We start from the raw sequence: 11,827 nt of genomic DNA on the forward strand, positions 1-11,827 counted from the left end.
GGAGCCTTCTCACCTGCAGAGTTTCCAGATCTTGGACTTCCGGATCCGCTGTCGTCACCTGCAGCCGCGGCGCCAGGAGCCTTCTCACCTGCAGCGTTCCCAGGTCTTGGACTTCTGGATCCGCTGTTGGCACCTGCAGCCGCGGCGCCAGGAGCCTTCTCACCTGCAGGGTCCCCAGATCTTGGACTTCTGGATCCGCTGTTGGTACCTGCAGCCGCGGCGCCAGGAGCCTTCTCACCTGCAGGATCCCCAGATCTTGGACTGCCGGATCCGCTGTCGGCACCTGCAGCATTCCCAGATCTTGGACTTCCGGATCCGCTGTCGGCACCTGCAGCCGCGGCGCCAGGAGCCTTCTCACCTGCAGCGTTCCCAGGTCTTGGACTGCCGGATCAGCTGTCGGCACCTGCAGCCGCGGCGCCAGGAGCCTCCTCACCTGCAGGGTTCCCAGGTCTTGGACTTCTGGATCCGCTGTTGGCACCTGCGGCCCCCGTCCTTGCTCCAGCGATACCACTACTCTCACCGGTAGCAGCAGGGCTAGCGCCCGTACAGTCGCTGCTCGACCCAGCCATCGCTCCCGCGGCCGATGCTCTCGCGCCCGTGGTCTCTGCTGTAAACCCGCTTCTGACACCCGCCGTGTCCGCCGTGGCACCTGTCGTTTCCGACCTCCTGGACGCCGCAGACCCCCTCGCAGCGCCCGTGGTCTCCGCGCTCGAACCCGCACTCTCTGCAGCGGTGCCCGATCTATCCGCTATCATCCCAGCCGTAGACCCACTCCTCACACCCGTCATCTCAGCGGTCGTGCCTGGCATCACCGCACTCGCTCCCGTTGTGTCGCAGATCCTCGACGCTGCAGACCCCGCCTTAGCCGCCGTGGCACCGGTCGTATCAGGCATCCTCGGCGCTGCAGACCCTCTCATCACCCCAGTTGTGCCCGCCGTCGTGTCGGCCATTGCACCTGTCATCTCAGACGTAGCGTCCGTGCTGAACCCGGTCGTCTCTGATGTTGCTTCGATCGTCAATCCTGTGGTTTCTGATCTCGCTTCCGTAGCCGCATCGGCAGTCGACCCGGTCGTCTCTGGCGTCCTGTCTGGAGTCGCCCCTGTGATCTCGGACGTTGCTTCGGTCGTCGGACCCCTGATATCGGGCGTCGCTTCTGTTATTCCCCCTGTGATTTCAGGTGTCGCTTCAGTCATTGATCCTGTCGTGTCCGACGTCGTCTCAGTCGTTGCGCCTGTAGTGTCCGGCGTCATCTCGCCCATCGCCTCTGCGGGGCCTTCAACACCCTCTCTCCCCAGCGAACTGCCAATCGGCCTCCCCACCCCCTCCCTCCCCTCCCTCCCAAGCGAACTGCCAGTCGGCCTCCCTACCCCCGTCCTCCCCTCCCTCCCAAGCGAACTGCCAGTCGGCCTCCCCACCCCACTGCCAACCGGCGCCACCACCCCTATCCTTCCCCCCAACACCGCCATCACAGCACCCCTCCCCCCAAACATCCCAACTGGCATCGCAGCCCCCGCAGATACCAGCCTGCCGCTCACCACACAAACCACATTCACGACAACGACCACTACCGCCCCGTTCCCCGGCGCGACACAGGCGCCCGTCGGCTATGTGAGCCCGTTCCAGGGCCAGCCCCAAAGGCCGCCGAGCGCGGCGGGTGATGGGGTTGATCCGCCGTATTTCCCATGGTATTTCGGGTACGGCTTTGGGGGCCGCCTGCGGTGAAGGGTTTGCAGGGTGGGATGAGATGGGGAGGACTTTGCCGGAATGAAGTGGTGTTGCAGGAGGATGTGGGGGCTTGCAATGCGAGGTTTGCTGACTGCACTTCCGGATTTGGGGGCGGTGCGAAGTTCCTGGTATTTGAATTCCCTTTGACGGCGTTGCGTGGTCCTAAGTGTCACACGCGGGGTCCTGATGTAGCTACTCTCCGTGGACTGACTTCATGTACGCATCTCGCATGACTTGGTTGTATCCTGTTTCGCGACCTTTGCTTCTCCTGTCCATACTTTGGGCCTTACCCAGGAGCGGCGATTGCTGAGACGGCGTCCATGTGCTCGATGATAAGCTCCGAGCTGATAATTATGGTGCTGTGGTCGAGGAGGCTTCGAGGGCGGGCAGTAGAGAATTCAGTTTCTGGAGAGTCACTGGCAAGCGTGCTTATACCTGGCTGTCTGTCCGAAGTCTGCGTTCTTTGCCACGTGTGATGCTCTGGGGCGTTGTCTGGAGTTTGCACTGGTGGCCGAGACCGAAAGAGTTGGACCTATTGCGCATCAGCGCCCAGTATAAAGATGTGACCCATGTATTCGGTCATTTTTGCCCGCTCTCAGTCCTGCACTACGAGTTGAAGCCTTGGTGTCGCACCATCTTGGTTGATGCAATTGGGCAGATAAATTCTCAGGTCTCGTAGAAAAAGGATAACATCTTACTGTGGACGTTGAGAACAGACATTTGTTTGCAAGGAGACCCTTGAGTTGCCGAGCGAGTAACGGGTCGGCGGATCCGAGAGGTTGGTGTTGACAGGGAGCGGGCGCGCCGGTAGATCCCTTCCCGAGAGTGACCTGCACTCCTTAGCGCGGCGCCCCGCAATGAGCCTATCAGCGAATCACACATCAGCGCCTCCGTCACCGCATCATCTTATCTCGGGAGCTTCAGCTCAGCTCTGCTTTCTCCCTTTCTTCCTCTCTTCTTCCTACACCTCGCCTCTACTGGACAGTAGCCTATCTCGCATTTTCACACATCGATCTTCAAATTCATTAATCCACCAGACCTTCAGCGTCCAGTTGGATTGGACGTGCAACCTCACGCGTCGCAACATGCAATTTCGGCAATCGACAGTCTTGAATATCAACCTGGACCCCGGATAGCGAGGGAAAATTGGCAGCAGCGACGACAAACGTATTTCTCTCACAATGGCCACGCCATTTAGTCGCGAGTCGTGGATATGGTACATCTGCGGCATTGGAATGATTATCGCCAGACTGTAAGCTTGTCATATTGTGAGGCTGTGCAGCAGCAGGCTGACACGTCACAGCATCGCCCGCCGGATCCTTTTTCGCTCAACCAGAGGCCTCCAACTCGATGACTGGATCATGGGCGTTCTCGTGTCCACCACCTATACCGTATTAATGGTTGTATCAAACAGATGGTTCAAGGCTGGCTCCAATCTTGAGCATCCGAACTACAGCTTCAGCGCACTCAGCGATGATCAACTATCGCAGCGCGTATACGGCAGCAAAATGATGATCGTCACGGAGCAAATGCAAGTCTCCGTGATTTGGGCTTGCAAAGCGTGTTTGCTGGTCATGTACTACCGCCTGACACGCACGGCTCTGCACAACGAGAACATTGCGATCAAAGTACTCTCCGCCTATGTGGCGCTTGGATACGTCGTCATGCAAATTCTGTACTTCGCCGTTTGGTGTCGCCCATTCCATGAGTACTATGCAGTACCCACAAACTCCACCCAATGCGACACACTGCTGCATCACCGCATTACCAAGGCAGTCTTCAACATCTCGTCTGACGTCATCATGCTGTCCATTGCGCTGCAGATGCTAATACGCTCGACCCTTCCTTGGAAACGCAAGCTCGTGCTTATCGGCATCTTCTCGATCGGTATCTTCGTCATTGCAGCCGCCGCACTGAACAGCTACTACTCCTTCGCACGTCCTTATGGGCGCACCTGGATGTTTTGGTACGTTCGCGAATCATCAATGGCTGTCATCGTCGCCAACATCCCATTCACCTGGACCATCCTGCGTGAGTTATTCGAGGTCGGCGACTTCAACGAAAACGTGCAGCCATGGACGTTCCACCCTCGAGCACGAACAAGAAGCGTAGCGACGCGCATGACTCATTACACGGCTTCCTCAGGCCAGCGTGTGAAAAATCGTGACTCGCCCATCAACAGCCATGGCAGTAGAGGTGCGCAGTCGATGACGCTGGTGGGTTCGGCTTCGCCAGGCAAAGAAGACGGCGCGTCTTTTGCGAAGAGTCTGGTGTTGGAGGATACCGACAGAGATTTGGAGATTCAAGCAGCGCGATCGCATGGCTTCGTATCGGGGCCCTCCAGCGCGAACTATCCTAAGGTGGAATTCGACGACGTAGGAGAAGGCCGCCAGTCGTAGCAGGAAATATGGGCTTGTCGTATCATAGCACTCGAATGTCCACTGACGTACTACGCGCCATCTCGCGTACTCTATTAGCGCCACTCACTGCTCGATGTACGGACCTGGCGAAAACTGATGCGTAGCATGGGTCTACAGCGGTCTGTCACTACACCCGGTCGGCGATCGGGTGGTCCATGGCAGTATCGTATGGTACGAAGATTGCCGAATTCCATTCTATCGCGAGGGCCAAGCGTCTGAGGCCTGGCCTGGCTCAGGAGATGAAAGTCACGGAGAGTTGGTACGCTGTTGTGGATAGCACTGCGTGCCAGACGCCGCAAGAGCCTGCGACCGGCTCTTGATGGTCTCCCGCTGCTCCTGTCCCAGCGTATTCGATTCGAACCCTTCTCAGAGGGCGGCAGGCCCTGGCCTTCTCGGCCACTCGGCCACCAACGATGATTTCATTAGTTCATCAAACAGCTGAAAAGCACTGAGGTTCACCCGTAGAGGGACCGTTTCTATAAGCCACCAAAGTGGTCCCCGATCTCGACACACCCTCGGATGTGTGGTATGAGCATTTTCAGAACTGGAACTGGAGATTGAAGCAGACAAATTGCCACGGAAGGTTTATGTTCCTCCCGCAACCGGAGACCGCATCTCGCTGCAGCACGCGTAAAGGCTGATCACCTATGGATATATGTTGGGTCTCGGACATGCACATACCGCTTGAAAACAAGCACTCGCATCACAGGGGTCTGCACGGTGCAGTGGAAAGGAGTGATGGTGTGTTGTTGCTTCCAGGGATGATCGCAGAACTCTCCAATATCAGACACATAAGGAACAACGCAAGAAATCTCTCAAGCACATCAAAGACATAACAGCAGAATCTGGGAAGACGTTTCAAGGACTTTTGCGAGCGGGAATGCGATTGACTCGAGCGAGACCCCGTTTTCGAGTTCTACTTGACCTCCAGTCGGAGCGCATCGTACTGCACGTAAACACTCTTCGGCAGAACCGCGCTCTCGTAGTCTGTCGCGTTGTACGGTAAGCTGAGTACGAACTCGTTTGTGGCGTTGCTGCTCAGGTAGCTTGTCGGGAACATAAACTTGTGGCTCAGCGTGTAGCACGAGACAGCGCTGCGAGTCGCGCACGAGGACGACTTATTGTAGCTGATGAGAGTTAGCCGGATGAAAATGAAAACAAGGATGCAGGGCAGTACTGACGGAATGATCCAAGGCTCTAGCTCGTGCCCGTTGACCGCAACGACGAAAGGCACGTCGTTCCACGGCTGGGTCGCGTTGAACGTATCCGTGTTGCCGGCGGCCGTCTTCGCTCCGGCCAGCTGGATCGTGAACGTGGCGTGCTCCTTGTGGACTAGAGCGTGCTGGTCGACATCGAATGTAATGGTCCAGTTGTTGATCTCGCCGCTTCCAGCGACCTGCTGCGGCCTGCGGGAGTTCGCATACCCACCGAACACAGACCAGTGTATGTAATTGAAGTCCTTGTACGTGTCGCTTTTCCCGACGTGGAAGTTGACGCCCTCGGGGAAGTCGGTCAGGTAGTCGTAGGCGCCCCAGTAGATGCGGTACTCCGGGGGGTGAAGCGATGTGTTGAGCGGCACGTCGCCGTGGCGCCATTCTCCGCCTGCTTTGTCGGGGGTACCGATGCGCCAGAGTTCAGTGCCTGCTGTCTCGGCTTCCCATTTGAGAGTGCCGCAGTGTGTCGTCTTTCCGGCGCTGATGACGATGTCGTCTTCGATGTAGTCGCCGAAGATGCCGTCGGCGTACATGGTGACTCGGTAGGTCCCTGCTGCGACGCGATCAATCTCGACTGTGCCGTCGCGGCTGATATCTGCCCAATATTGGAACTTCAGAGGGTCTATCGCGTTGTCTTGATAGTCGATGCCGTTCTGGGCGAGGACTGCGATGGCGTTTTTGGCTCCTTTGGGGAGCTGGACTTTTGCCTTCCAGGCTCCACGGCGCGAAGTCGGAACGTAGTTTGGAATGTGCTCTGCGATGGTGTCGTAGAAGTGAGCGTTCCAGGACGGAGACGCATAGCGAACAGCTTCATCGCGCAGTGACTGCCACGAGGCACCAGCTGGCCCCTTGTTGAAGTGGTAGTACTGGGGTCCGAATGTGCGGTCAAAGCCATCGGTGATGTTGGGTGTACCTGCGCCATGGTGGTTGGACACCATGTAGTTGTAGATGATGCCGTCGACGACCAGGTCTGAGTGTGTTGGCCCACCATAGTAGGTGTCTTTTGTGTTCATCACGAGCCAGGCGCCAAAGGTGGAGTTGTCTTTGCTCTGCGAGCCGTCGGCAAACAGGCCATGGGCTGTCTGATCGCGCCACTCGGCTGCAAATGTGTACTTGGTAAAGTAGTCGGCGAATGCCTCCACGTATGGGTCATCTGTACGGTTACCGAGGTACCAAGTTGCGTCTTGGACAGTTGCAGCGTTGGTCGTGTTTCCAGAAGCAGGATTGGGGATTGGCATGGGTGCAGCAAGTCCCTCGTTGGTGACGAGATCTGTCCAAAGCTCGGTGCTGGGCCGGAACAGCGTCCTGAACTCCTGCAGATTGCGCAGAAACGGGCTGGTCGAGTTGTGGTAGGCGATGCGGCTGAACGTATGCAAGCCAGTCTCGCCGTCACGAAGGAACCAGTACTGCTCGAGGATCTGACCGGTGGGCGGATACACTTCGCTCATCACGACACCGCCGTAGGCAACATTGTGAGTGTCGACACCCTTGAATAGCTGATACGTCGGGTCGATTGAGCCAGGTGTGTATGAGCCCGATCCCGTGCTCGATGGACCAGTTGCAGGGATGCAGTAGCAGTCGAGATAGGGTCCAACGCCATATCTCCCGTTTCCCGAAGAGCCGCCTGGGGTGTATGGGATGTATGCTGCGGATCCCAGCAGATCTTGCCCGTCAAGAACTAGGGTGTCAATGCCACCTGTGGTCTTGTTCACAGAAACAAAGAGCCTGTCATTCTCAAGCTGCAGGTACGCAGACGTCTCGTTGGCGGTTAGATGTGCGGCAGCCAGCCCAAAAGAGGTGAGAAGAATCGATGATATTATATGGCGCATCGTGAGTCGACGGTCTTGGGCCTGAAGCTTAGCAGCAACAAGCAATTGCATTGCATGCATGCCAAGGTATATATACAAACATGATCTATATGACGGTCATGTCGATCTACTCACCGACTTGCAGAATGCAAGCCATGTGACCAACTGACTCGCCTCTCGTCTACTCTGGGGTATGGGGTATGGGGTATTGTCGCCCGTGCAAAGTGGGCCACGACCGTATGGCGTAAGGCTGCGGGGAATACGAGCGGATAATCTGGCGCCCACGAATTGATAATATGTGAAGTAGCAAACGGCTCGGGGTAGTTCGATCCGAGACATCAGCGAGCAAGCTAGTTGCAAATTTTCGCTACATCTGTGTACGAAGTAGGTCACGGCGAAAGGCGTGCGTTGTGTGGAGGGAACTTTAGCGAGACAGCAAAACGACATCGCCGTTCAAATGAGAGGTACGTGCGACGCTTGCTCAATTCCTCAGCACCAGCACGAAATAATGAAATCCTCGATTTGGACAGACAGATGGGTGAACGTGCGTATTTGGGTCCATCACTCCGCTAAGGTCTGGACGAAGTTGTAGTGGACAAAAGTAGTATCGGAAGCTTTCTCCCGTGCTTTCAGAACACCCTCGCGTCCAGCAAAACCGCAGGAAGAAGCCACAGTCCAGCTCACGTCAACTATTTCGATGATTTGCAGCTGCTAAGGGGCAGAAACACTGGACGATTCAGGTGTCTCGTGAAGTGGTATACGAGCAAGAGCAAGAGACATGGCGGTCTGGTCTGTCTGGTCGAGCAAGTTGCGACTTTGAGACTTGGGCGGACTGGGTGAGGTATGTTGTTTTTTACATGTTTTAAAACAAGGCACACGCCGAAGCAGAGAAGGAATGGACATGTATGGCCATATCTCACCCAGTCTTTCCGACGCGAACAGCAAACATGTAGTCCTGCAGCAAACATGTAGTCCTGCAGCAAACACGTAGTCCTGCAGCAACGAGCGGCAGCACAAGACTTTGATGTGTTACGAGTTCATTTCTGTGGAGGTCACGCTCTTGCCGTGTTCTCCAGAGCTCAATCAACATGACACAAGTCGTACATAGTGCCAGGTGAGGAGCAGAGTCCTCGAGCGCCGTAACCGCTGGATTTCTTTCGCGGGTAGGAACACAGACATTTCTTTCGCGGGTAGGAACACAGACATTTCTTTCGCGGGTAGAAACACAGACATTTCTTTCGCGGGTAGAAACACAGACACTTCTTTCGCGGGTAGAAACACAGACACTTCTTTCGCGGGTAGGAACACAGAGACGTTTCTCTTTTCGCTCTCAGATTGACACGTCACGAAGCAAAGACAAAAGAAGCCCGCACCAAACGAAGCGCGGTACCTCTGAATCCCACACGACCAGGGACAGCGTAAGAGAAAAAGAGCAGCCGAAATCTCCATGCCGTCGCGGAGCACCAGCACAGATCCGCCAAAACGGAGTCGCAGGCCATTCCAGGTCCTCAGAGCATCCGCACCAGAGGGAGAAGAACTCCGCCTCTCGTCGGAAGGCGCAATCGCTCGCCAGCACAATCGCTTTCGAGAGCTGGACAGCTGTGTGCCGGACGAAACACGAACCAAGCACAGGCTTTCTGGCCTTTTGACGGATCGCCCACTTGGAATTGGGCCTGCAAGTCCGGCCCTGTAAACATTGAAAGATGGAAGAAGAAGCAGGAGCACTGTCTTGAAGCGATTTTCCTTTTGGACGCTCTGATAAACACACACGCGGATCCTGGACGCTCTGATAAACACCTACGCGGATCCTCGAGCGGTTTCAGTCTCCAGCTCGGGAGACAGAATGGCAAGACCGGGGACTGATGTTCTGGGGGCGCTGCGTCAGCGCAGCCTGCTATCGTCTTATTCATATACAACTATCGTACACTGCTCATCTCATGTCCAACGTCGATTGCGAATCACAGTTGAAAAACGACATTCTCCGGGTCCCGCTCAAGACTCGCCGCCTTGTTCGCGAGGATGTCATGACACAACAGCCCTGCAGCAACACTGACATTCAGCGAATCAACACCAACCTCGTCGACATTTCTGCCGTGCCGGATGCCGACGTTGTAGTGCGCTAGATTCAGCAGGCTGGAGCGCAGGCCCGCGCCCTCGGCGCCCAGCATGAGGATGGTGGGGTGTTCGAGGACGGGGGTGTGGGCGTGCAGCACCTTGCCGCTGCGGGCCTGGGTGTAGACGATGTCGGTCGTGCTTTCCTTTTCGTCCTTGGGCCGCGGCGCGGGGGCCGCGGCCGCGTAGCAGCGCCATCCGTTTCTGCTCGCGCGGCCGAGGAAGTCGGCGGGCTCTGCGACGCGGAAGAGCGGGATTGCTTCGGCGGCGCCGGCGCTGGCTTTGACGGCGATGTGCGACCACGGCGCGGACTGGCGGGTTGGTGTGACGAGGGCGTCGACGCCGAGGAAGTAGGCGCTGCGGGCGATGGCGCCGAGGTTGCCTTCGTCGAGGATGCCGTCGAGGTACAGGACGAGCGGGAAGCGGGAGGGGGACTTGGACGTGTATGCGGTCCGACTGCCGTTGACGGCGAGCTCTTCTTTCGTCTGCGGGCCGAGGACGACGTTGAATTGGCCGCTTTCTTTGACGCACTCTTGGAGCTCGGTGATGGGCGGGACGGGCAGCGGCGAGGCTTCGAGGATGAAGCCGTTGTGCGGACGCCCCGACGACGCCTTGTCGAAGGCGCGGTCGTACTGGTCGCCGACCTCGCGGGTGATCTGGCGCAGGTCGGCGGCTTTGGCGCGGGCGAGGAGGATGTCGCGGTTCAGGCCGCGCGAGTTGACGTAGAGCTTGTAGAACTGGCGGCGCTGGGCGCGGATGGCGGCGAGCACGCTGGAGTAGCCGTAGATGAACTCGCTGGCGGCGGTGGTGAAGGGCAGCGAGTCGGGGGCGCGGTCGCGGGGATCGGCGCGGGAGGGGATCGAGCGTTCGGGGCCGTCAGTGTGCTCGGAGCGGCCGTCAATGTGCTCGGAGCGGCCGTCAATGTGCTCGGAGCGGCCGTCAGTGTGCTCGGAGCGGCGACCAGTGCGGTCGACGCGGTCCATGCGGTCAAAGCGCGAGGAGCGGTCGGGCTGGGCGGTGCGAGCGGAGCGGTCGCGGCGGAGAGAGCGCCCCTCGGGGTTGGAGTCGGGGTCGAAACTGCGCTGTGGTCTGCGCGGCGGCCTGTCGTCCTTTTGGAAGTCGTCTCGGCCGTCTCTGCCGTGTCTGTCTCTGCCGTGTCTGTCTCTGCCGTGTCTGTCTTTGCCGTGTCTGTCTTTGCCGTCTCTGTCTTTGCCGTCTCTGTCTCTGCCGTCTCTGTTCCCGCGAGGTGCTCTCTCGTCGCGGTCAAAAGTCCTCTCCGCTCTCCGCGGCGGCCTGTCGCTCTGTTCGCGTCCCTCGCGGCCTGGTCGAGGTGCGTCTCTTGCTGCAGACCAGGCGTCACGGGGCGGCCGGCCGGCGAATCTGCTCGGGAGCTCTTCGCGGTCGGACCTCGCGGGCTTCTCACGGTCGAACCTCGCGGGCCTCTCACGGTCCTGGTCTCGGATGCGGCGATCGACAGCAGACTCGTCGGGCCTCCCGCCGCTCTTCCTCAGCTCTTTCCGTCGGGGCGCAGCGTCTTCGTCTTCCCATCGTCGGCGTCGTGCGCCGATGGACGACTTGCTGCGTGACGGCCGCGACCTGCCGCCCTCTCTGTCCTCGTAGCGCGAGGCAACTGCCTCGTCATTGCGGACGCTGGTTCGCGTGTAGCTGCCCGGTCGCGGGCCTGAGAATCTGTCTGGGCCGCTGCCCCTGCCCTTCTCAATGGCCGCGGTGATGGATTTGCTGCGCCAGAATGTGCGGGGGAGGGCTGTTCGCTGGGTCCGTAGTAGCACGCTGCCCAGCGTGAGAGGGTACGGCATCGGACGGAGGAATGGGCGAATGGGCGATGATTTGCCCTGAATGGTGGCGAGTTCACCTTCACATTCTCGTTCACATTCTTGTTCGCGTGCACGTTCATCCAAACTTTCCAACTTTTGGCGACAAACCGCCCGCCGTACCTACCGGTACCGTGCCCGTGCACTCGACGCGCCTGTTTGGTCGACGCGCCGCAGCACCCACATGACAATACTTACAAAAATAAGGTTACTAAGCCACACACAAATGCTGGTATTACAGGATTTTTTTAGTAGAGTGATCCATGGATCCATGTGAGACTTTCTATTGTTATTTTTTTTGTGGAGAAATTTTGCAGCTGTGGCTGTTGTTGTCAGATAAGAGCGAGCGGCGAGAGGTCGGATCTGCGCAACCAAGCAGGGACCTGTCGCGCAGCCAATCAGCAGTTGCCTGGTCGATTAAGCGAGACCGGGCAACTCCTGATTGGCCCGCACACAGGCGGCCGCGAACAGCGCCAATTCCTGCCCCCTTCAATCCCGTAGCGGTCAGCACGAGGCGGACAACAGACATCATCATCATAATCATCAATAAATCATCATACCACCTAAGATCTCGTCAAGCACATACTCTGGCTCACAGTACGAGCATCTGACAATAGTAACTCTAACACCTCTTCTAATAGCAAGGATAACGTACTCTATCACCGAGCCGGTCATATCACCGAACCGGTCAAAATCTGCCAAGACCAACACAACTC

The 11,827-nt window shown here is 57.7% G+C and overlaps 4 protein-coding genes across 4 annotated transcripts in view; 2 read left to right on the top strand and 2 right to left on the bottom strand.

Moving 5' to 3' along the window:
• The window catches only part of M421DRAFT_91158 (uncharacterized protein), a gene marked incomplete at both ends in the record, with an annotated part of 2,144 nt that extends 422 nt beyond the window's left edge, over positions 1-1,722 (top strand). The window contains one exon of the mRNA XM_033597919.1: positions 22-1,722. Coding sequence (XP_033450188.1) covers positions 22-1,722 — 1,701 coding nt within the window. The remainder of the gene's footprint in view (positions 1-21) is intronic.
• A 1,184-nt stretch (positions 1,723-2,906) lies between these two features.
• Positions 2,907-4,124, top strand: M421DRAFT_91159 (uncharacterized protein; the record flags this gene model as incomplete). The annotated part of the gene is made up of 2 exons (XM_033597920.1): positions 2,907-2,977; positions 3,029-4,124. The coding sequence occupies 2 exons, from the start codon at positions 2,907-2,909 to the stop codon at positions 4,122-4,124; spliced, it is 1,167 nt and encodes a 388-aa protein (XP_033450189.1).
• A 937-nt stretch (positions 4,125-5,061) lies between these two features.
• M421DRAFT_59511 (polysaccharide lyase family 4 protein) lies at positions 5,062-7,188 on the bottom strand (the record flags this gene model as incomplete). The annotated part of the gene is made up of 2 exons (XM_033595689.1): positions 5,062-5,272; positions 5,327-7,188. The coding sequence occupies 2 exons, from the start codon at positions 7,186-7,188 to the stop codon at positions 5,062-5,064; spliced, it is 2,073 nt and encodes a 690-aa protein (XP_033450190.1).
• A 1,937-nt stretch (positions 7,189-9,125) lies between these two features.
• M421DRAFT_59064 (alpha/beta knot) lies at positions 9,126-10,262 on the bottom strand (the record flags this gene model as incomplete). Its single annotated transcript, XM_033595654.1, has 1 exon — positions 9,126-10,262. One exon carries the CDS (start codon positions 10,260-10,262, stop codon positions 9,126-9,128), a length of 1,137 nt encoding a protein of 378 aa, XP_033450191.1.
• Positions 10,263-11,827: the final 1,565 nt, after the last annotated feature.

The sequence above is a fragment of the Didymella exigua genome (genome assembly GCF_010094145.1).
Source record: "Didymella exigua CBS 183.55 unplaced genomic scaffold M421scaffold_9, whole genome shotgun sequence".
Taxonomy (NCBI): domain Eukaryota; kingdom Fungi; phylum Ascomycota; class Dothideomycetes; order Pleosporales; family Didymellaceae; genus Didymella; species Didymella exigua.